At 42.9% G+C, this 24336-nt stretch overlaps 1 protein-coding gene and 1 long non-coding RNA gene across 2 annotated transcripts in view; both read left to right on the top strand.

Annotated features, from left to right (window-relative positions):
- The window catches only part of LOC142053035 (uncharacterized), a 54174-nt gene extending 37623 nt beyond the window's left edge, over window positions 1-16551 (top strand). The window contains exons 5-8 of the long non-coding RNA XR_012659060.1: window positions 10050-10194; window positions 12914-13144; window positions 13506-13575; window positions 15885-16551. This is a non-coding gene — a long non-coding RNA (uncharacterized LOC142053035). The remainder of the gene's footprint in view (window positions 1-10049; window positions 10195-12913; window positions 13145-13505; window positions 13576-15884) is intronic.
- A 5634-nt stretch (window positions 16552-22185) lies between these two features.
- The window catches only part of F13A1 (coagulation factor XIII A chain), a 59618-nt gene continuing 57467 nt past the window's right edge, over window positions 22186-24336 (top strand). The window contains exons 1-2 of the mRNA XM_075084100.1: window positions 22186-22404; window positions 23328-23479. Coding sequence (XP_074940201.1) covers window positions 22211-22404; window positions 23328-23479 — 346 coding nt within the window. The 5' untranslated portion in view covers window positions 22186-22210. The remainder of the gene's footprint in view (window positions 22405-23327; window positions 23480-24336) is intronic.

Raw genomic sequence — 24336 nt, forward strand, 5'->3', positions numbered from 1 at the left:
AAGATGGCTGGTGATCCAACATCAGCTGCATCTATGTGAGTGGAAAAAGTAGATGAGGGTGGTTTGGACATAGTGATCCCTGAATGCTAATGAAAAGAGAAACATATTTGGCACCATTACAAGTCAGGCACTCTGAAGATTTCAAAATTGTGTCCTTTTTTATAACAATAATAAATTTGTCAGTTACGTGGGGAATCTTTGTGAAAAATGGATGTCTTTTACTGCATTCAGAGTCGTTGCTCCAAATCCAGCAAGATAATGGCCAATAAAACTTTGAGCTGGGAAGTTGAGTTCTGCATTGCTAAAGCCTTCATTATGTGTGGTTTTAGAAAATGTACACATGTGCCAGAGTGTCTCATTGTTCTTTTGCTGTTTTATTATTTTGTCTGTATGAAGTGGCTCTGATTCCAGCCATGGAATGTAAGTTTAGCTTATATCGATCCTGCTGTCCGTGTATAGGTCCTTAGCAGCTTTGCAGGATGCTATTAAGAGCAGTTAGGTTTTATCTGCAGGTGATCCATACTGAATTCTGTTCCCTATTGAAACAAATTGCATCTCAGTCTGAATGTACTTGATGTACTTTTTTTTTTCATTGTAGAGGGTTGTAATTGAAACCCCCAATTTTTTTGAATGCTTGGAAGGAATCAAGAGCCAACCTACCTGGGCATGTGACTTTGCAGTTCCCAGAACTGCATTGCTAAATGGCAGTCTCTGCTGTGGGCCTATAGCATAGCATCCAGACTACTCTTGCCTTTATAGTACAGGCCAAATTCTTCATTAGGTGTTAGGCTGAAACTCACCATTAGGTTATCTGCTGCAGCTTCTGGGAAAACACAGGTTTCCTTTACATCTTTAACAAATACAGTAACTCCTTGCTTGACAAAAGTTTATATTTGGCCAGGCTGGAATAAAATTAACTCTTCTATGACCAGGTTCAGTTTTCAGCACTCAGTGAAAGTACTCCACCTCATGAGAAGTTAGCATCAGAATCTGTAGATGCATCACATTACCAGTCCACTTGTTGGTTCTTTAAATGTTATAAATCCAATTCACAAAAACGATACTTCCCAGGTAGTGCCTGTTTTTTTCCTAACTGGAGTACAGTTTAAAAAATTTTGTATACGTTAGCACCCTTCATCAGATCCTTGGAGGGACAGGGTTATAGACATGATGACTTCAAACAGCATTCAAATACTGCAGCCTTAAGGGTGGGAAATGTGAGGTCTATTTGTAGTGCGACCAGTGCTATGCTAGGAAAAACGTAACACCTCAGGCTGGAACAAAGCCAAGAGACAAGGACATGTGCTTGCATAAAAACTCTATCCAGACAAATCACAGAATATTCTAAAACAGAAGAATGATGTGGTACCCAAGAAACTAAAAAGATTGTTGGTTTAACGTAAACCAGGCAATGTTCTGGCAACACCACGGGTCTTACAAAAGACTCTGAGGACTGTGTATTAGTGTGGCATCATTGATATTTCTCATCAGATCCAAAATGAACTCCTTAAGGGACTGTGCCTTGTGTTTCCTCCACATAGATGGAAAAATGCTTGATGAAATTATGTTTGTAGACAGCATCATGCCTTTGCAGGGGAGACTGGGCATAAAGCACATTGAGAGTAAAACCTTACCATTTAAGAAACTAGGTTGTTAGAAGGGTGGCAGGAGAGTTTAGGATAGGCTGGCTCCTGACATGCTCTGCTCTGAAGGACTCCTTTCTGAGAGGGCAGCAATGTATTGGTTGTAGGTCCCCTCCTTGGGTAAGAGAAGCTCAGTGATGACAGTGGCATCTGCCAGAGGATCAGAAAATGGAAAATGTTATTCTCTGCTATCTCTTTACTATCTCTGACACATTGTCTGTAGTGCATAGTTTTAGCACAGCATCATAACATGTATGGCCTTGTGTAATGGGTGTGCTGTACCAAAAAAGTGTAGAGAGATTTGCTGTTCCCCTTAGCAGGTCACAGCACAGACGTACCACTAGGAAATCTCTTCCTGAAGTGACCCAGCCAGATTTTGCTGCTGGTTATATGCATTTGGACAAACGCCATAGTCTTCAGTACTGTCCCTTGGATGTATACAGCCAATGATGGAGGATCAGACACTTCTTTTTATCTAAGGAATCAGAGGATTTTAAAGGAGAGAACTGAAACCAGAGGATTACTTTCATTTTATTTGATTTTAGAGGCAGACATTAAGGTTTTGAATTTGTTATATCTGGCTGTCAGATACAGTGAGGTTTACCACGGTTAATTTTACAGAATGAAATATAACCCAAAATCATTTAAAAACAGAACCAACTTTCATCCTTTCCCAGCCAGCATATTTGTAAACAATACAGTATTACAAAACTTACTTCTAATTGTGTGTTACTGTTTCTCCTGTAAGGATGAGCAGGCATTTTCACCCATGGGGAGCAGTGTTCCACTAAGTATTTGGAGATCAGCTGCAAACCACAGAAAGAGGTCCAGATGGTTCCCCGACATCCATCTGCTTTTGATAATGCAGCACACTCATTCTTCTCTGCAGCTGGGAAACTCCTTCCTTAGTCTTCTGCTCCTTCTCCTACTGCTGGCCAGCAGGCTACAAACCAAGTGTCTCCTTCCAGTTTACTCTGTGTTTGCCAAAAACTCTGGTAAGTCTGCTCAGGCCAAGTGCTGCCAGAACTCATCTCGTCTCTCCTCACCCCCTCATCCCTGTACTCCTTTCTGGGGACAAACATAGGTGCTTAAAGGGCTTCAGTTGCCTGCTACTATGGCCTGCCATATTCTACAGCCCCAGCTCAGGAAACAGCATCTGTAGAAGGGTGCCACTGAAGTCCTGTCAGATGTTTTTGGCAAAGAAGCAAAAGGGAAGGCTGGGTTTGAGCATGGGAGTTTGAGGGGGAGAGGTTTAAAGCTTCTGTGCTGGTCTCCAAAATCTCTCCAAAACCACAGCACTTGAACAGGAGTTGTACGTGGTGTGGGTAGGCCTGGGTCTGCACCAAGTCACAGGACTGAGTGGTGGGAAGATGGAGAGGGCTTCGGCTGGGGGCACGCGTCCTCCATAGCTCACCGTGTGTTCATTGTTTTCTGATGGAAGGTGAAATGTTCAGCCCCTCTCCTTTTCTCTTTTTGTAATTGCTTTGCCCACCGCTAATTTACATCTCAGGCATAAAAGAAATCTTTGTGTTGAAATGAAAAACATAAAGCTTCACTGTAGAGGCGATGTAAGATGAGCAAAATGTTATAAGATACTGAACAATATCCAAATATTTTTTAACTTTTTCCAGAAAAATATGTCTGCAGATCTGTGTGCCATTGCAGAGATTATTCTAGAGGGATTTGATCCATCAAATGGAACAATATAATGACTTGTGACCTTTACTGAGGTGGTGAGAGAACAGAAATAAGAAAAAACAGAAGAAAAGCAGCACAGAAGGTAGAAATTGTGGAGAATACATCAGGAATTTCTGGAACATTTTACACTTCAAAAATATGCACATGTAGGTTGTGAACTGCTTCATAATAGTTATAGGACATGCCTCAAAAAGTCTGTCAGAAATGCCAGAGGGGCCAAGGCACTAATTTCTTTTTAGACCAGACTCTGACAGTAAAACAAACCCAACAGGAAGGTCCACAGGGGTGTTTTATAGAGATAGTGGCCAGACTGTATAGAGCACTGGTGCCTTGTGTATCATTCAGGTGTCTCCAGGTATGGATCTGTGGTGGTTTTGGCTGGGATAGAGTTAATTTTCTTCACAGCAGCTAGCATGGGGCTATGTTTTGGATTTGTGCTGGAAACAGTGTTGATAATACAGAGATGTTTTAGGTACTGCTGAGCAGTGCTGACACAGAGTCAGGACCTTTTCTGCCTCTCACCCCACCCCACCAGCGAGCAGGCTGGGGGTGCACAAGAAGCTGGGAGGGGACATGGCTGGGACAGCTGACCCCAACTGCCCAAAGGGATATTCCACACCATATGATGTCATGCCCAGTGTACGAATCTGGGGGAAGAAGAAGGAAGAGGGGACATTAGGAGTGATGGCATTTGTCTTCCCAAGTAACAATTACACGTGATGGAGCCCTGCTTTCTTCAAGATGGCCGAACACCCGCCTGACGATGGGAAGGAGTGAATGAATTCCTTGGTTTGCTTTGCTGGTGTGCATGGCTTTTGTTTTACTTACTGAACTGCCTTTATCACAATCCATGAGTTTCTTCACTTTTACCCATCTGATTCTCTCCCCAGCCCACCAAGGGGGAGTGAGCGAGTTGGCTGGGGTTAAACTACAACAGGTTCAAATGTCCAACGGCTGTCTGAGGTTGGAAATGGCAATGACAAATTTTGCACCAAAGCAGATATTACCTGTATCTCAGGTACTATGACTAACTTGATAGAAATTTTGCCTTCTGCCCAGATCCAGTCCTGATCAAACTTGTACTGCTGAGTGCTCTGCTGGTGGAGAGACCCAGAGCCTGTGTCTGTGAAACCCTGGTGAGAGACTTTGTTTTACCCCTCTCCTCCCAGTATCAAATATCCTAGTCCTATGTCACATACAACAGACAGTAGAATAGAAAGATAGTGCTGATGGTTCCCTGGTTCCCTATCTGTCACCTGAAAGTTGTCTGTCTGGCCTAGGGGTAGCTTCTCAAAGATATGCTTCCTGCTTTTCTTATGGCCAAACTACACTAAAGAGAAAAAGGATTTATTAAAACAGAAACAGAAGAGATGCAGGAGCGGGGGAGGGGGGGGAAGCCACTGGGTGGGATAACTTTCTCATGAAATAGTGCAATTAGGTTGTGTTATGATTTGACTCTGTCATGGGAAATTAGCCTTCAGTAGGACCTTAAGAGATTGTTAAGCCATCTTTCCTTCTGAAGGCAAGTGCAACTATATCAACATCATCCCTGACAGATATGTGTCTAACTTCTCCTTAAAGGTATCCAGAGATGGAGGCATTAAGTTGGGGCCTCAAAGTTTAAATAAGCATTAACAAGCTATAGTAATGAGCAGCTGCAATTACTAGAATTAAGCCTGTGCTCTGAGAAGCTGGAAAAATTAATCGACATTTTAAAATATCAGTGTGTAGGATAATTAGCCAAGCCGCAAAGCTGATTCAAAATTAAGCTCTGGAGAAAGGTGAGACAGTGAATATCCTGATCTTGCTTTTTCTTTTTTTTTGTCTTTTGCCCCAATAAAATTGAGTGCTCTCAGTGTCTTTTATTATACTGATTTAACTAAAGATGCATTAACATTTAATACCTTTTGGCAGTGGGAAAGGAGGAAGGAATGAAGTCAGAATTTAAGGCATTCAGTGTGGTTTTACCCATGAGTTACCCTCTGTCTTCATTTCACATGGGGTGGAGGTGAGCAGGTGGTGTGTGTTAAGGCAGTAACTTGTTAAAGCTGTCCAACTTCTTACCTACCTTGACTTTGGATCTGCTAAGCTCCCCTCTATGGGTTTGCAAAAACTGCTGCTGAAAATCTGTATTTATTACTAACTTGAGTTTATCTGCTTTGAATATCTGGCCAACAGGTTTTGTCTCTTTTGTGTTTACAATGGCCTTCTTTTAGCATCCTTTCTCTCCAAAATTGCTGAGGGATGTATGGGGAAAACTATTTGCCTTCAGAATTGGGTCATGAGTTAGTGTCCGAGAATTTTGTCCTTAAAACTAAACTGTCAGCAGGAATCATTGAAATTGCTACGAAATACGCTGTTAAAAAAATCAGTTTGTTTTTACTTGGACAACTTCTTATCAAGCCCTGTGAGAATTCAATTCCAAGTCCAGTACAGCTGAAGGAGACTACTGTTTGTACTTCAGCAAGGCTGCGGTTTGGACATAAGTTAGGCTTGCTTTATAGCGCAGACTTAATTCCATCACATATTTTGCTCTAGAGCCAATGGAGTTAAGGCTACAGGGTTTTCAGCTGAGTGCATCCTTTACAGATATAAATCCCATTTCTAAAATGGGAAAAAGAGAAGTATATTGTGACTGACAGCTCAATCTGAGCTTTGCATCTAAGCAAAACCCCAGTCCGCGTGCGAGGCAGGAAGTGAATTGCAGAGCTTCAGAAATAGCACAGAAACCTACATTCTGCTTGCAAATGCACCGTTCATAGCTCCCACAGGGGCTGTAGCTCAGCCCCCTGCAACAAAGGCAGCAATCCAGGTGTGGAATAACATGTAAAAAGCTATGTTGTGATATGCACTCACAATAAGGCTCCTTACAGCAGGTAGGAAATCTTCTAATTGCTTGGAGTATGTGTTGGAAGGTTGCCTTAATGCAGAAGGTTTGCATGGAAATGGAGCTGAGCGCAGCAGAGCCAGACTTTGAAGGTTCAGTCTGGTCCCGTGAAGCTGCACTTAGGTCAGGCTTGGTGCATGCTAAGGGAAGAGAGCCAAAATCCAGCACCTCCGGCTGAGCATGGGAAGCACAACCTGGCATTTGTGGCTAATGAGAGGTGTCCAAGTAGTTCTAGGCAGGCTGGGCTCCATCCAACAGGGTCAGCTTTGCTTTGGTTTTATTCCTCTTACAATGGGACTGGGTTTAAATTACAGTGGGTCTGTGGAGTGAAGTCTGACTCTCTTAAAATGACACAGAAAAGAGAGAGGTTCACCTGACCGTGAATGCTTTTTTTCCCAGCTCCCAGGGCTGTCACTTCCTTTCTTTGCAGAATTCTGTCATTTCTAAAGCATAGTGTGGGCAAGAATATACACGCACACAATATGCATAAATGCATGCCCACAGATTACTCTGGTAGAGGCAGCATCACAGTACAGGACAGAGCATGGAAAGGGCCAAGGTGAAAATGACCTAGTCAAATTCTGCCCTCCCCATGCCAGTGCATGATTAAGGTCACGAGCTGGATTGTGCCCTGCATGGTCAGGTGAGGGAATTGGCATGGAGTGGCGACATGCTAGCTGCAGCTGTGGGAGGCCTCCTGGCATCGCACAGATGAGCACAAGCACAGCGTCTCTGTTCAGCTGCTGCGTAGGATCTATGGCATCCCCAAAATATCATGCAGGGTACAGTCTAGCCACAGGCATGTGTCTTCCATGTCTCATGCATTGCTTCTAGGGATCAGTGGGAAGGCAGAGTCCAAGTGCCCTCACCAGGCTGTTGATGGTGGGAAAGGATTGGAGGGATGGTAGGAAGCTGTGTCCTAATTCCATTAGTATGGCATAGGTGGTTTTTTTGCATCCCTGACGTAGTTAGCTTCACCAACAGGCTGCTGAATCTACCAGCGTCTATCCAGAGAGTGTTAAGACCACGGAGGATCGTATTGCTTTTTTGGAAGGCGTGAGTTTCTAGCACTTACTGAAAACTTGAGGATGAAATGTTAAAAATCTTGAAATTTCTAGAGAAGCAGTGAGAAACAAAAGACACAAGCACATTCATGCCATGGTATTCTGTCATCATGTTTAATGCAGTTCATACTAATTGTGTGTGTCTGTATGTAAACAAATACTTACACGTCTGCTAAGCAGCTTGTCTGCTTATGATTCTAGGAGTTTTTCTTATTAAAATGAAGAAAATATATAGTTTCATATCACCTATATTTGCAATCCCATTGTAAAAGAAGTTTTGTTGTAGCTTCTGCTAGTGCATCTCAATAACCACTATCTGAATCTGGTTTATTCAGATACACCAAACATATTTGGTTGCAATGATGGAAATTATAACACTGGAATGTCACTTTTTATTTACCTGAATGCAAAATAAACAGGCCTCTTGTTCATTCCCACCTCAAACAATAATAATCTGGAAATTGTTTTAAATGCAGGAAAACACCCGTAGGAGATACAAATGGAGAAATGGAATTGTCAGCTTTCCAGAATTATTAATCCTGGATTTTCAACTAGGCAAACAGAATTTCATCTCAAAGAGTAATTTTCAGAAAATCACGACTAAATGAGAGGACAGCCTTCCATTGTCCCAGTTTAGTTTATTTTCATCTATACTGCATGGTATCCTTTTCCGTGATTAATCCCATAGGAGCACTCAGTGTGAAGCAGATTATGGGAAAGCAGTCTAATGAAAGTAGTTTTGCGACTTTAAAAATACAACCATTCCCAGGATGCTCCAGTTGGCTATTCAGAGTGAAGGTGAAGGACACTAGTGCTGGATGCTTGAGGGCTGGACCTCCACCCACCAGCTGCACTTCCTTGTGCACTGTGTGCTACAGCCATGCAATGGCAGAGCTATAGGTTTGGGGGGGGGGAGGTGGTGGTGCTACCACTGTTACTTTGGTAGAACCATAAAAGGATACGTCCACAGCCCAGGCTACAGATGGGAATAACTTGCCCTTGGCCATTTCCATCAGTGGGAGAAGTTTTGTACTTCTTTTATTACTGTGCATAACAGTTTTCTCTGCCAAAAGCTTCATTGATCAAGGTACAAATGAAGGTATGGAGCTGACATTTGCTGTCCTCTCTGCAGAGAGAGGAATGCTGGCTCTGCAACCTCAGGAATGAAGGAAAAAAAAAAAGAAATTGCCCTGCTCCCCTCCTGCAGAGCAGTCATTAACCTCGCTAACAGGGAAGGAGGTAGCTTTTTTTAAACCCTATGGCTAGGGTATTACACATGCAACTACTTTTAATGTCAGCATTGATGTTCCTGAGTAAGTATGTACCCTCCTGAAAAAGTAACTCAGGTGAGCAGAGGTTCTGACTGTGCATCCCAAGTAGATGAAGGAGAGCAGGGCTTACAAAATAAAGGCTAAAAGCAGCCCTGTTTATGATAAAGGAATATCTATGTGTTTTCAACTGTAAGTGTGAATTTCAAGGAGTAGATATATATATTATTGAGTATGAAAAATGAAAGGCTATTCACCAGTGTTTTAATATTATGCCTTAATAAAATGATACTTTCCAGAGCCAGTCATGACTTTAAGCCAGATCATGGCTAAAAATATTAAGGGAAGGATCTCCACAGCAACAACCACATTGATCCCCTTCTGCAGAGGAAACGGAAAAAGACTCACGCTTTTCTAACCTGAATAAATTATCCAGATTATCAGAACTGTAAGGAAAGCTGTATGTACTTAGCTCTGCCTGTGTGCCCATGAGTGTGCACACATGTTAACTGGATTGCAGCCCTTTAAATACCTATGTCAAAGGGGACAGCTCTGAAAATATGCACAGGAGAAAAAAATCACCATGGTTGTACTTTAATAGGCCAGCAGATACCATGCACAGTGCAGTGCTCACTGCAGCACTGGGTGACTCCAGTCCAACTGCTGGGCTGGGCTCTCCTGACTGTGGTGGTCTGGAGATGGGATGGAGGTCACTGGTGCTCTCCTGGTCTTGCTTCAGCGTGAAGCTGGGAAATGGCTAGTTTGCTCACACTGATTTGGAAGCACAGACACATTCTTACTCCAGTCTGGCAGTTGTTTTTGTGTTGGGTGCATTTTGCTTTGCTGAAGAAAATAATCTTGGTAGCCGGGGAGGGAAGAACAAGGATGGAAGAGTGGCGGGCAGGAGAAATATTGAAACTGCTTGACTTTGAGCATCTTGTGCAGGAGTCTGCACTGGAAGACTCCCCTTACTGGGCTGCCCGTATGGTCAGTGGAGAGAGGCTGGCTTTTTTAGAGGCAGCCCAAGGAAAGGACATGACTTAGAATAGAGGTAGTGATGTCAAGATCTTTGGCAAATTCAGGATGCGTGAAAGACTCCTAAATCATGTTAGGGAAGCCCAAAAGCATGTGGCTTTCAAGCACAGGAAGACAAGGTTAGGTCTGGAGTGCAAAGGCTGTGTCTTTCCATCCCTGCTTCTCATGGTATTAGGAAGAGCACTTGTTTAGCTGCTTGTTGGTCCCATAATAACCCTGGATTGTCAGCCAGCGAGCAGGCTGCCATAATTTTCTGGCTTGGGTTTCTAGCTAGAAACATCCCTCAGTTTTTCTGGGATCACACATTTTAAATAAATGGTGTGCGATTGGTCTGTCTTTTGCCTTTTATACTTTTCAGGCTCATAGGTGTTTTGCAAAGGAGGTGCATGCCCCTGCTAACCAGTCTTATGCCTACTGATAATAGACTTGCTTTTCCTTATTTTCTCCCATGCAGGCCCGTGCAGACTTGGTCTTGGCTAGATGTGCTAAGTAATGCCAGCTGTATCCTGGCCCCGTTTGGAGCATCTGCTGAAGGATGGGTCCAGTATATACTGCAATGTTGATGCAGACTGGATTCTAGCAATCACCTGTACCTTATGGTAAGCTGGCTGGAAAATGGTTAAGACGGCTGCTGTCAGAAGTGTATGAGGCTTTCTCCTGACTTGCAGTACATGGTGTTCAGGTCCTTCAGGTGCCAATGGCAGAGGGGTACATGAACAAGCAAGAGGTTTAAGTTTGATCACGTCTGCAGAGCCTCTCTGGCTTTCACTGCCATCACCTCCAGATTGTTGTAAAGAACAGTTTATGGCAAAACTCGTTACTCTGCTTTTCATTTTTTAACGTGCAAATTTTAAAATGCTTGCCAATTCATTTCAAAAACCCTATGGGCCCACCCCTTGCTCTCTTTTCTGTCCTTTGCTATCTGCCACCTTGCTGTGCCCACTGTGGCTCAAAGGCTGGCAGCCTGCTGAAGTGCAGAGCCTTGCCACATGGCATGCGCTTTTGGGCAGGATTTTGTGCTGGCTGGCAGTCACACTGGACCGTAGCAGTGGGGAAAAGCTAACAGTGGCAGCTGGAGTTAATGAATCCTACATCACCCTGGAACAGAGACAGGAATCCCAGAGCTCAGGGGGTTTTCATGGAGGTCTGCTGCAATCTTGATGTGTGAGTGACTGCAGGAGATGAAAGCATATCTGGGTGGGCTAAGGAATACATATGCACTCAAAATTTTTTGCATTATGTTTAATTCAGTGCTTGCACATTAGTTTTTTCTCTCCATCTCTTTTTAAGGTTCATGTGTCTTTCTGGGTAAGGAAAGATATGAGTGGTGCATATGGTTAAATGAATGTCTACTATGATTCTGTTATCATGTGCAGGACCTTTAAAAATAAAGTGCTCTCCAGGTTGTTGTCTGAGAGGGATTGCTATACATCAAGGCAAGATGGCCCTTACAGTGAATTACACACTTGTTTTTCTCTCAGGTAGTTGTTATTTCTCTCTTTGCTTGTTTGATTTAATTTGAAATAAAGCTATTCTGGTTGTAGGCAGTTTTGATTTAGGTATTCAGAAAATTGAATAGGATTAGGTCTGTGGAAAAGACCACCAAGGAAATCCTACAAGAACAGCACATTGCTTCACCCACCATTCTGTCAAAGCCAGGTCTGGTCAGAACATCTCCTCTGTGTCACCCCAACCTATCTGTTAGGGGGACAGATTCTGAACCAGGCCATAAGCCGGGGTAATTTGCTTTCCCCTTCACACTCCTTCCCCCCAAACTAAGGTCCATGTGTTATAACTGACAGTCTGGTCTAGAAAGCTGAATGGATTCCTAGATGCAAAACTTATGCCTGGGCTCCTGATAACGAGATAATATCTAAGAAGCCACCAATTTCTTTCATCCAGATCTACTGGATGAAAGTCTTCTCAAATATCAGAGATATATCTAGACCAGCTGTGGGTCAGATGCTTCTACTGTGTATGTGTTTTTGTCACAGAATCAGCTCGCTTGCATTATAGTTTGGGAATAAGAGACTCAGCAGCTTTTAAGCTGAACTCTGCCTCACAGAGTGCCTTCCTGGGGGGTTATTTTAATCTCTTTGTTGTACCTTCCTGTCGAATGTAATGGGAAATCAATGATGAATAAGAGGTCCCTAATCTCCATGGATACTTGCCCCTGCATGGTGTCAAAATCTGAGCTGGCTGTTTATTTTCTCATAATTTCCATATGACTAATTTACTTAAGAAGGGGAGGGGAAAGAAGGAGGCTATTTGGGGTTGAAGTAAAAAATGAGAGAAAGGAAATTTGGCAGTGGTTCTCAGCTGGAGATGCTGGGAGGCCTCCAGAAGCCTCCCATACCTGCATCCCTTGAGCTTGTCATCAGCTCTCACGCTTTGTTCTGTGCTGGCAGAAGGATCTTGGAAGACCACAGCTGCTGCAGCTGCTCATAGACCAAAAGGTGACCTTTTGAATAGCTGAGGACTGATGCATTATTTAGTGCATTCCTGGCTAAAATCGAAATGAAAAGATTTCGTGAGCAGAATGATTTGTTTGTCCTTTCACTTGGAAGCATTCTCTTTGCACCACACAACAGTGTGGCATGCACAACACTCCTAGTGTTTTCTTCTCGGCAAAGCTTTTGATAAGACAGGTATTGCACTTTGAAAAACACTGACTGTTAACTAGGAAGACCCTACTAGCCAAATGTAATAAATTTCAGTTTAGAGGTACTAAGTTTGCAAAAACCAGCCTCTATTTAAATAATGTGTAGGAGTCAAAGCTTCCTGATGAAGTGTATGTCTCTGGACTATTAGCTGATACTGATAAGTGTCATAACCAGCTGTTATTTCAACATGAAGTGTTTTACCTCTTTCAAGTAATCAAGAATCTCTTGGAAGATGCCATAAAAAGGACATCCATTATGGGGTTGTCTAATGAATTTTTTTATTTGTTTATTTGTTATTCGTATAGACAGAGGCTGAAGAAACTGCTTCCCAGTGATCTGTGTTAGTCACGTACTTAGGCACTCCGGATATCTGTTGGGTGAAGAAGGGGAGGCAGATAGGAACAATGTTTCACAATGCCAAACTTTAATTTTCCTGTGTGGTCTTCCAGACAGAGATTCAAAGAACCTGAGGCTGGAGCCTACCTTTCCTGCTGACTGTGAATGACCACTGCAGTATACTCTGCTTCAAGTCCATCTGGTCTTGGGTCTTGAACTTTATAAATACCTTCAAAAGATCTACCTAATAGTATTTTTCCTTTGAAGTTTCCAACACCATTTATGAAGGCTTGAAAGCAGTATTATTCATGTATTTCAGATAAGATAGCTGAATTGTCAAGGTAACAACTGATTTGAGAATAGCCAGTTTTCTTCAAGAGATGAGCACGTGGAGGGACCTGGGGGAAGATCCAGTGCTTACCAGGGATCTCACTGAGCTCAACAGGCCCTGAAATGGAGGAAGGAGAAGAAATATGCCCAAATGAAGAGGTGCCCAGCAGATCATGCTACCTCATTGGAGAACCCAGTGGTATAAATTCTCCATAAAATGGTAGGTATCTGCTTTTATTGGATTATTTTTATTAGTAAAAGATTAGATGGGGTAAGGCAAGTAAACAGGGATTCCATAAATGACTACAAGTGTTTCAGTTGCCTGTTTGGCGTTGTCTTAATTGATACAACAAACAACACAAGATGACCAGAAATTACCAATTCTCTGCTCAGAAGATAAACTGCCTTTAAAAAGAAAGGAATGAAACCCAGTTCTATGATTTCTAGGATCCCAATTAATTAATATGGACATGACTGAAGAAGCATAAACACCTGAGCAGCTTTCAAGACTTTTCTCTGGCATGTTCTTACTGACTCTGAGCCCTTATTTCTAAACACGGTGTCTGTTCATCCTATTGCAGCACCCTTCAAACCAGCCTCCCCTGAAGGATCCAGCAGACATGGTCTGAGAGAAGAACTGAGCACAAGTTGGTAAGCATTCGCTGCAGGGAGTTCTAAAGGCTGTGGGATTTAGTCAAACAGTAAAGTACAAGCTTCTACTATGACTCATCTGGTGTAAAACTAGTGCTAAGTATTGTACATAATTAAGACAACATTATTACAGTGAGATAACACTTCTTTTTTTGGCATGGTTAAAGTCTTGAAAAGGTGTAATGTTTTCAGCCTTCAGAGCTGTGAAGAAGATGAAGAGTTCTGATGGGAGTTCATTCTAAAAGATATCATGGCTACAGTGAGTTTAGAGCATACTTTGCATTATTCCTGAAGCTCTGTGTTTTTCAGTTTCCTTCATGAAAGGCTGTGTTTTTTGTTGGAATAAACATAACCTTAAAGTAATATTCATTAGATAAGACTTGCAACAATGGCATCTCTAGACTTCCCAAGGGTTTGCTAATTTTTATGCCCACAAAACACACATTTTATTTTGAGCCACATTTCTTAAAGAGGTGCTATTGGTATTTCAAGTAACAGATGCAAAAAATTATATTTACCATTGAATGCAATAGAAAATGTTGGCAACAGTGGTGTCAGAGAGCTAAAGGTTTGACATTTGAACACCAACTGTCATCAGGTATGGAACAGAGGTATTAGTCAGCCAATGGCCCTACCAATGAGAAAAGTTAAACAAATAGGTCATTACAATTTGCCTACTTGCCCCAGATTTTTCTTCAGAGGTCCACAAACCAACTTTGCTTTTTATGAATGCATGGTGATTAAAATTTATTGTGGTATAATACAAACAAATTCAAATTATTGGTTGCTCAAAAGCCATTTCTTCAGGTTACTTGCTTCTCATTATCCTTAACTAGTAACTGCTTTTCATGACATTGTTTCTGTTCATTGGTTAGCTGTCTAACTTGCAAACAAAAGGTAGGAGATCAGGCTGCAAGATGGTGACATGAACCGTTTTAAGGGACAGGACTTCGAATGAACCCATTTCCATCTGTGTACTCTAGTGGATGCCTTTGAAGCTTGTTTATGCTCTTACTTGAAAATATATTGGCTACTTCTTCAACTTAATGTTACCAGCACTTTTCTTATCATTCCCTAACATGCTGCTCTTACCTCATTTTCATTCACATCTCCAAGGAGTTATACAAGTATGTCACAGGGACTACAGAATTTCAGGAGGAATCCCAGGGAAGCAAGGCACTTGGGTAAAGATATCTGAGCCACAGCCAGTGAGCCCCTTCTTTTTTTATGAGTTGAACTATATATTTTTATAAACATAAACTATATTTATATTTATAAGCTATAATTTTTTTCAAGTCTGAAGATTAAGAATTCCAGGGGCCTTTCTGAGAAAATGATCGTGTAATATAAAAGATAGATCAATTCCCGTTTTGTTTGCACTGCTGTTTTTCAGATGAGTTTCCAATCTATTAGTGAAGCAGTAAATGCTCCCCCAGCAACCAACTACTCAGGTTTTGAAGGGAAATCAAAAGTAGTGTAAGGCTGTTGAAGAAAATGGCTCTAAAGGAAAAGAGTGGAAGATCCTACTATTCCTATGATACCTGAAAAAGTTTGTGAAGATTACAGCTGGGAGAGAGATGGGCCAGAGAGAGATGAAGGAGTCAAGGACAGGATATCTGCCTGCAGAGCCTTGCCCTAGCATGCCTTCTTTCAGGCTCACAGCTTAAATCTTTGTTGAGGTTGAGCTGCTAGGGGCACGCAACCAGAGGTAAAATTGTGGGAGAGGATGGATAAGCCTCAAATGGAGAGGGCACCTGTCGACCATGGTTATTACCTTGGACTTTGTACAGCTTTGACAGGACTTACACAGCTTCTGGGCATGAGAGAAATACTGCACACACTTATTCTGCATAACATAGGGTTTTAACGTTAGTGAGCAGCCAGGGACCTTGCTGTGGGTACACACTGGAGTTACCCTCCTGATGCAGTGTCTCTCAGCTGGTCTGACTTTTGTCTTTGCTCCAACCATGAGCTCACTAGGAGCACAAAGGATAAAGTATTTGTATTCCACTGTGCACATTGACAGTAATTTTGGGGATGCAGCACAGCACCATAGAAAGAGACAGGTATGTGGAGTATTTAGAAGGCATTAATTTCTTCTTAAGTTCTCCTTTTTTGAACCACTTTGCAAAAAGTTACGGTGGGAATAGCAAAGGAAAGAACTTGCAGACTTCACAAAAATCAAAGCCTATAGCTTGTGCTGGGCGGGTATATTTTGCACACATCTGTGATTATGAAATTACTTTTAAATTGCTTTTGAACTTCATCTGGATAATGATTCATCATTTCAATTTCCTTTCTCCCTCCAGAACATCTGCCATTAACAAAGCCAACAAGTTGTGATGTTTTACAATCCACATTTGAACCTTCTTCTCAAAACATTGCACACTTCCTTAAATAAGCAATTTACTCAGCTCATTTGTACAAAGATAAGGTCAGTCTTGGGATGGAAAGATGGATCCACAACCCCCTTTGGCAACCATCTTTGAAATGAGTCAAGAATTGGTTGCACTAGAGGCTTGTTAAACTGCAACATCATGTTGCAGAAATGCAACATCAACAGGCAGCTTAAGTGTTTCTGTACAAACAGATATTGTACAGCCTTGATTTGGCTGAGCTGAACCCATTACAGGATTTAGGCATATGTCTAAATATGGAATTACTTACATGACTGCAGTTAAGATGTGCTTAAGTGTTTTGTTGTGTATGGGCCTACACACTACATCTGTGTTTGTATTAAGAGGAAAAGCTGTTCTACAAGACGTTCGAGCATTTTAAAATGTATTTTTGTTCTGAACTGGAACAGGGAGTTTTACCCTGAAATGAAATTTTAGGAAATCTTTAATTCTAGAAATCTTGTAATTGTGCGTACTTGAAACATTGTGTGTCAGTAATGTTGTAACGCTTTGTGACATTTAGATTGAAACATTGCATGTCCACATATGTTACTAAATTAAATAGAACCAACTGTCAACTAAGCGTGCTGGAACTGCCTGGGTTTTGTATTACCGGCCCCCTGGATGCAGGAAGAACTCTGGTCTGGTCTAGCTTCTATGCTGCATGAACACTGTTGTTCAACCTAGCATTAAAACAAGGATATTCATCTGTGCGTGGTGTAGAGCTGAACCTACTAAACCCTGCTCAGCCCAAATGGCTTTATCTACAGACATCTCAATTATCTCGTACCAGGTCTTTGATGTGAGTGCTTCAGGGACACGAGGGACAGACCCCGTGCTTGTGCTTGTAGGTGGTTTGGGTCTTCCTTGGCTTATCAGTTCTCACCTGGATGTGTCCAAGACGACTCCACACTGTCCAAGAGCTGTGGTAGTTTGGGCACAGCACAGATGGATGACCCTCATTTTCATCTGATGCTGTATGTGACGAGTCAGCCCCTCTGGAGCTGAGGGCTGCAGCTCTGCAGCAGCCAGTCTGATTGCAGGACTGAGCTGCAGCTACTTAAATGCAAGCTGGGTCTTTGCAGAAACTTTAAGGTTCCCTTCCCTGAGGTCCCCAGCCCTGTCCTGCAATAGACATCCTAGCATTCAGCATCCGGGGACTGCAGCCTGACTGCAAACTTAAAAGTTAAAAATATTAAATTGAAGCTAAGCATATTTTGCTGACTTCTTACTAATTGTTTTACTGTAATCAACTATCATTTTCTTGCAAAATGTTTCAATGTCGTGAAATCAGCGTCCACTAAAAGGAGATGGATGCACTGGAAAAAATTCAAACAGCTCTTGTGAGTATGTAGCAAGAATGATAGAAAAAGTCTTACCAGATGGAATATATAGTTTGCTCTCCCTGTCTCTAGATACAATGGCTGTTCATAAGGGAGGAGGAATCTGTCAGTAGTCTCTGAAAGGGGATTACAGTCCCTTTTCTCAGTCTCATTGCCTGATGGACCAAGTAGGGTTGATCCCTAGGCCAAGAGCTTCTTTTTGGGTATGTGGTGTTGAGCAAAGTGGTGCTTAAGAAAAGTCTCCTTCTTTGGCCCAAACATATGGTGTGTGTGGTGAATTTTATTCAAACAAATGGTTTATCTAAAACAGTTTCCCTGCTTAAGTCTCTAGGTAGTCATGGCTTTGCTTTGATTTCCTGTCCTTTTTTTTGTGTGGTTGAAATAAAAATCTAAGGTCTGCAGCCTTTGTGTCTCTATCAGCTTCTGGGTCAGCTGGCCACAGCAGAGTAGTTGTCCTCTCCCATTTTTGAGAGATGTTCTTTCATTCTTTAGGGCCTCAACTCCAGCAAATCATAAACCAGTAAACTTATCTGGAGCCTGTGAATATCATGTCTTATTAAAGACCCCTTTGCCCTAGTTTGGCTTCTTTCTTGCTCTTTCTGTAAGAAATTAGGGCAGTCCCTAGTATCAAACCAGCTGAATGGTTTGGACTCACATCAGTAAGAAGAGGAGTAGGAACCTGGATTGTATGTTCATAACAGACAATATGATTGTTTTCTTATTTTGTTGTGGTTACTACATGTACAGTTATATTTCTGTCTGAGAAAGCAAAACGCCTTCACAGATGAGTACAAAAAGATGCAGGTGTTTTCCCAAGCCTGAACTCATGAGCTTCTATGTACTTTACTGTAATCTGAGACTTATTGTAAGAAATATGTTTTACGTAATTGGCAGTGGCAGCCACGTATGCCAAGAAAAAATAGTGTATTGAACTGTATACTGTGCATCACTGATAATGATTTGCAGCAGTATCTTCCATGAAAGTGAAGGATAATTTAGCACTTGAAAACCAGGCCTCAAAAGTCCCTTTTCTTTTTCCGTGCCTAGGCTAGGATTCATCTCACCTCACCGTAGACATTGGCAGTGTAGACATATATGGTAGGACCCATCACCCCAAGCTCCCTTTGCAGTCAACACAGGGAACAGGCACTTTTAGGCCATGATTCATCTGACCTATTTATGTGTCTGCTGTAGGAGGAGATGAATCACTCCCTAGACTAGATCTGTGTGGAGGATAAAGGGAGCCTAAGATGGCCAGCTCAGATGTAGATGTTTATACTGATCTACAGTTTGAATTTAGTCTTGCGGTTTGGAACAACAATTTTTCAGAGAAGAGTTAAATTTCCTAAGCCACATTTTCCTAGCAGAATGTGTATATGAATATATATATATATGTTTTTTTTCTTTGTGCAACAGAAACATTTGCAAAAATATATTTTGAAAACTGTCCCTATATCCCCTTATCCAAATGTTCTACCATCTGAAGGCTGCCATTTTCTCTCTCTCTCTGCCTTTGCCCCCCTTTGACACATACAGACACGTGTACACATGCCATGTTTCAGAGCTAGGCCTTCTGAATTTTCAGCATCAACTCAAAATATACTCCTCTGTTTGTGATAGCCAGAGCTGTTACACACAGAGAGATATATTAGCTGGTTTTGTTTTTTTAAAAAAACCAAAGAAAATATGCAAACAAAACCACCAAATGAACATTTCTGAAATTTGTTTCCATTTTAAAATATCATCTTTTATTCATATTTTCTGCTAGAATCTGCTCTACTATGCCTGCAGCCTTGGCATGGCAGGGCATCGTAGGAAGAGGAGCATCAGTTTCTGGGAGACAAGTACTGATGCAGAGGGAGGGGGAAGACAGAATTGATCATCTAAGAAAGGGTGCAAGTTCCTGAGTCAAGCTCTGAGAAAACAAGAAAGAGGTAATGTTTTATTATTATGTATAGAAGATCAGAGTTGAAAGAGTCTGGCTTATGGTGAGTGAGGATGATATCCTCACAGGTACACTTGTGCACATGTTGTAGTATAATGTCCCAGTGCATCTGAACACCCATCTAGACTGCAATTGGCACGAGGGTAATATTTAAAAGGAGGAAAGGAAGTTACCCTGTTGCAGAGCTTTACAATGCTCAGCTGCTGTCGAGGAGTGCTTGGTGTAGCTACAGTAGTGGTAGGCAAAATATCCCTCCCATCCAGCCGTTGGCATGCAGCACAGCAACCCATTTATGTGAGCACCTGGTTGATCAGTTTGCTTGTGACAGATCTTGGCACGCCCTCTGTTCTGGCTGTAAAGCTTTACTGACTCTTGTGTTTTGTGGGATTTTTTTGTCACCACAAACTCTTGTCTGGCATGGGAGGACTTGGAACAGAGTGACACTGGCTCTGGTGACAACAGGAAACTGCATTTTGGATAATGCTTTACGGTGCAAGGTTTCCAGCCATTTAAAGGCTTTTCTGTGGGGATCGGAAGGAGACAGTGTCCATCATCCAAAGACCATTGCAGTGGGAAGCATGCCCATGACTGCAAAGGTCTTTGGCAAAGGCCATGAGCATCTGAAGGCTGCCTCTGAGAAATGGGCATGGGCTTGCAGTTCCCCACAGAATGTAGTGCAGAAGCGGCTTCAGGAAGAGAGAGTCACCAGTCATCCCAGTGCATCATTCATTAAATATAAGGCCCTACAGGAAAACCAGGGCTTCATGTTCTCCGTGCCCACTCCTGCATGAGCCCTGACGTCAGTAGTTTCAAACCATGGAAGTTAAATTAAGGCCAGCAGTCTAATAGGCAAGGGAGAGCAAATGCTAAGAAGTCAAGGTAATGAGAAAATACCTGCCATCTGGAGCTGTCATAAGCATGAATTTACATCACTTCCCACAAAATAAATAAATTACAGCCTGCGGAACGTTACTCTCCCTGGATGCAAAGCCCCGCTCCTGCTGCTACTGCCAAAAATTTTGGCCTCCCTGCTTTCTGTGTGATCATTGGCTTCTGCCAAAAGCCCCAGAGACATGTGCATGGGCACAGGGAGGCACCTGCAACCACTGGCTGTTTGAGCGTGTTGGCTGGAGTGGGATCTGTTCGGCTGCACCCGCTCACTCCCTTCCTTGCTCTGACAGAAAGTTTTCCTCCTGGCTCTGACAGCACCGCAGCCACTTGGGGAAGCACATGACTTCCTCGGGAGACAGCATTTCTTATTTGTGTTGCAGGCCTCCAGCAGGCATGGCACTGAGGCAATATTTATATCAGTTTTTGTAATGTCGTTGCAGCAGCTGCAATTTTGGGAACTGAAGTGCTGGCTGGAAGTGGAGAGAGAGGCACAAAGCACACCATGCCACATTGAAATCAGGGTGGAAAGGAAAAAAAAAAAAAGAAAACAGGATATCAGCAACCAGCCTCCTCCTCCAGAAAGCTCGTTGTGTTCCCGGGTGCCAGGGGTGCCGCTTGCCCTCCAGATGGTTACCACAGGGCCCATCTGCCTAAAAGTGAGTCAATGGAAATCACAGCTCAGGGTGCCAGCAAGGGGACTGGATCTTTCCCTGCAGGGTGCCGGCACTCCTGGGGGAGCAGGGGAAGGGGAGTCCCTGGGCTAGGTGGCTTTCCATGCTACATGCCTAACAGGTTGCTGGGGTAGGTGGGAGAGACCTAAAGCCCTTTGGCTATGAGACATCATAGTGCAACACTTGCGTGCAGGTAGCGAAGCTGCCTCCAAAACTGCAGCAGCCTGGTGCCATGCCTCAGCAATCAGCCCTAGCAGGCTTGTTAGCCCAGATACAATGCCGTGCTGGTGCAGCCACACTGCTCCCCGGTCCCCAGCTAGCATCTCTGCCCCACGCTGTGCAGGGTCCTGGCTTGTGTGGAGCTACCTCGCTGTGGCTGTGGCCTCTACTGGGCAATCCCCAGGGGACCAGGATGGGGGTCCTGTCTTAAAGATGATTTACTTGCTGTTTCCTGTTACAGGAATGTGACTCGATTCTCTCCTCTTTGACCTCCTGGCTTGATTTCAATGATGTTAAGCCATCAGAAGTTTGAGGCTTCACTGATATGACGGGCATGGAAGCCATAACTGGCTGAAAGACAGTGGAGTCCTCTTCACTGTGTCTGGTCCCATGTGTGTAAGAGGGGGTCTCCACTGTCCATACATGCTCTTAGTAAGTGACTTGTTCCTCTGCTGCCAAACAGCAGTGCATGGCAGGACAGGGCGACTGAATTCTTCCCCGTACACTGATTTTTCTCCACATAACTCCACTGGTCTGTGGAGTTATGTCTGACTGAGGAGGTGTTGCACAGTCCCCAGTTACATTAGAGCTTGGTGGAACTGAACAAAGTTGACAAGGAGTTAAAATGCTTCTGCTAGGTACTGCCCCAGACACTGGTTGTTAGGTGATACACATTTTATCATGGGCAAGAACTGAAGGTCATTTGCCCCAAAGGTAGCTGTTTGGTGCAAAATACCTTCACTCTCCTGAACTGCACAGGGTCTCAAGAAAAAAGTCCTCTCTGCTGGGCCACCAACGATGTCTCCATGCCCATGTTCCTCACAGTTCTCTGAAAGGACTGCCATGAGGCACCAGGCAGGGGAACCACTGCTATGTCTGCCTGGGAGTACTCTGAAAACCAGCACCTGAAGATGTATTGCAGGCACCATGAGGTAGAGACGCTGTTAATGACTGGCAACATGGGAAGTATGGTTTCTTGGGCTGTGTCCCTCAGAAAATCCCCTCTGATGTCCCACTTCCTATGCCTGTGTGTCATGAGCAGCTCTACTCCGTCTCACTAAGAACAGAAACTTCAGTGCCCAAGCTGTTTCCTTAGCCCAAGCACCCTGAAATGCTCCTGGTGAGTGTGGTTGGGTGAGACAGGCAGAGAGGGGGAGGGAGTAAGCAGACATGCCAGCAGCAGTGGCAGATCCTCAGAGGTGGTGTGGGGAGGGCTTGGCAACCCTTTCAGCACTATCCTATTGCAACAAGAGGGAGGAGGTTATACAGAGGTTACTTAAAAGCCCCCAACTTTTTCCAAGCTTCTATTGCACTTCAGAAATTCAGCAAGGGAGAAGAAAAAAAAAAGACTATCTGAAAAGAAGGTACCCTTGCTAACTAAAAAAATTTCCTTTAAGATCTTATTGCTATTAAATAATTGTTACATTTTGAATTGCTGTTTTCAGGAGCTTTGGGAAGAAGTTGTGTTCTCAGCTATGAATATTTTCTTAGAAGCATGGCATGGCTTTTTCATAGCTACATGCTTACACTGAAATAGATGTGAAAGCAGTTTTCACTAGCTCAAAGAGAAGTCTCTGATCAGCCTACATCTGAGATTTCCCTTAAGGTCATTAGTGGATAAGTGCTTTTTTCTTTTCTCCCCACCCCCTTTCCCCCCACCCTTCTTTTTTTTTTTCTCTCCCTGTCTTTCTCAAAAGTGGATTTTCTGGGTGCAGAGTTACCCTTCAGATACTGGGTGTTTGTGTGCATAGGGGCAAAAATACAATTCTCCAGTAATCATCCACAGACTCTTGTAGGCTGTAGTATTTGGGATGATTGCAGTATAACTTAGAATGTCATTTTTATTAGGGGGAGGTAGTGTGTGATGTACTTTCTGGAAATATAATTTGCTATTTTGGATTCAATAATGCCATTTTGAATGGTGGGAGAGTGAATGATTTTCTAGTGCTTTTACCTGAAACTCCCTAATGTTTTTAATGCCCTGCTTCTCCTAGGCAAATACTTCTGTGTTAGGCTTCCCTCTCCTTCTCCCGCCCCCCGTTCTTCTCTTATTCATGTGTTTTGACAAACACAAAATGCCTTCCAATCCTTAGAGAGCTGTACTCCATCATTAGACTGACGCTTTCTGCCTCTCAGTTTTTATTTATGTGAGTCTAAAAATGTGTACCTCGCTGGCATCTCACACTGTTTTTGGTTTCTTCCATCTTACATGTTCCATGATGCCTCATGTTTGCTTTTTCCTTGCACTCTTTCTTTCTTTCATGTTATTTCAACATTTTTAATACAGGATGTCTGAAACAACAAACACCAATGAAGAAAAGAAGAAACCTCTTCTGAATGGGAGAAGAGCCCTCCCATTAAGCAACTCCAATGATGAAGAAAATGAAGTCCCTGAGATGGAGGCTTTTGGATTGATACCTAGAGGATTTAATCCAAAAGGTACAGTGTACAACTAAGACATGAGTCTGGTTTTACATCTTCCATACTCACCTCTGCCCAGGTCTGTGAATTAAAACCAAGCCACTTTTTTCCTTACATGATTTAATCTCAGATAGCTTTTATTGCTGCTCATGAAAAAACTTCCTAAAAACACCCGTGAGCATGGAAAAGTTACTGCAGGTTATGGGTAGGGAAAGTGAGGAGTGGAGAAGCTGAGTGACCAATTTTCAGTGTGAACTGTGGCAGTGGTTATAAAAAGGCAAGAATGGGTTTTCCCAGTTTGATCACAATCACAGAGTCACTGTAGGACCTGCTGGCTTCAGGCATGGCTGTGGGAGCACTGGGGTGAAGGGGGCAGGAGGACCCTCCCCTCTTAATGGCTCTGCTGGTTTGTGCAGCCTTAAACTGACTGTGAAACTACTGTAAAATGCCGTCTGGCAGGGAAAACTTTCGCCTGATGTTCAGCTCACTCATAAAAATGAATGCGATACTAAAAGGAATCCCTGTATTTTTAATTATTCTCCTTTGAAAAGTGTTTCAATCAGTTGGCTGGGGAAAAAAACAATATCATGGTAGGGGATGGGCAAATCAAACCACGTTCTCAGTGCCAACCCTTTGAAGTGAACCTGAAAAAAAATAGGTAAGATTTGATTTAAAAGAAATCAGTATTGGCTCCTGAATGAGTCACCAACCAAATGACGTTAATTTTTTGACCTAATTGAAATGAACAGCAGAACTTGTTGCACGTGGCAACTCAGGGTAGCCAGGTGTAATAATACTTAATGGTCATACGGGACTTTTCATCTAGGATTGATAGCGTGCTTAATAAATGTGGACAAGAATTAATTATTGCATTT

The sequence above is a fragment of the Phalacrocorax aristotelis genome, chromosome 2 (genome assembly GCF_949628215.1).
Source record: "Phalacrocorax aristotelis chromosome 2, bGulAri2.1, whole genome shotgun sequence".
NCBI classification, from domain to species: Eukaryota; Metazoa; Chordata; class Aves; order Suliformes; family Phalacrocoracidae; genus Phalacrocorax; species Phalacrocorax aristotelis.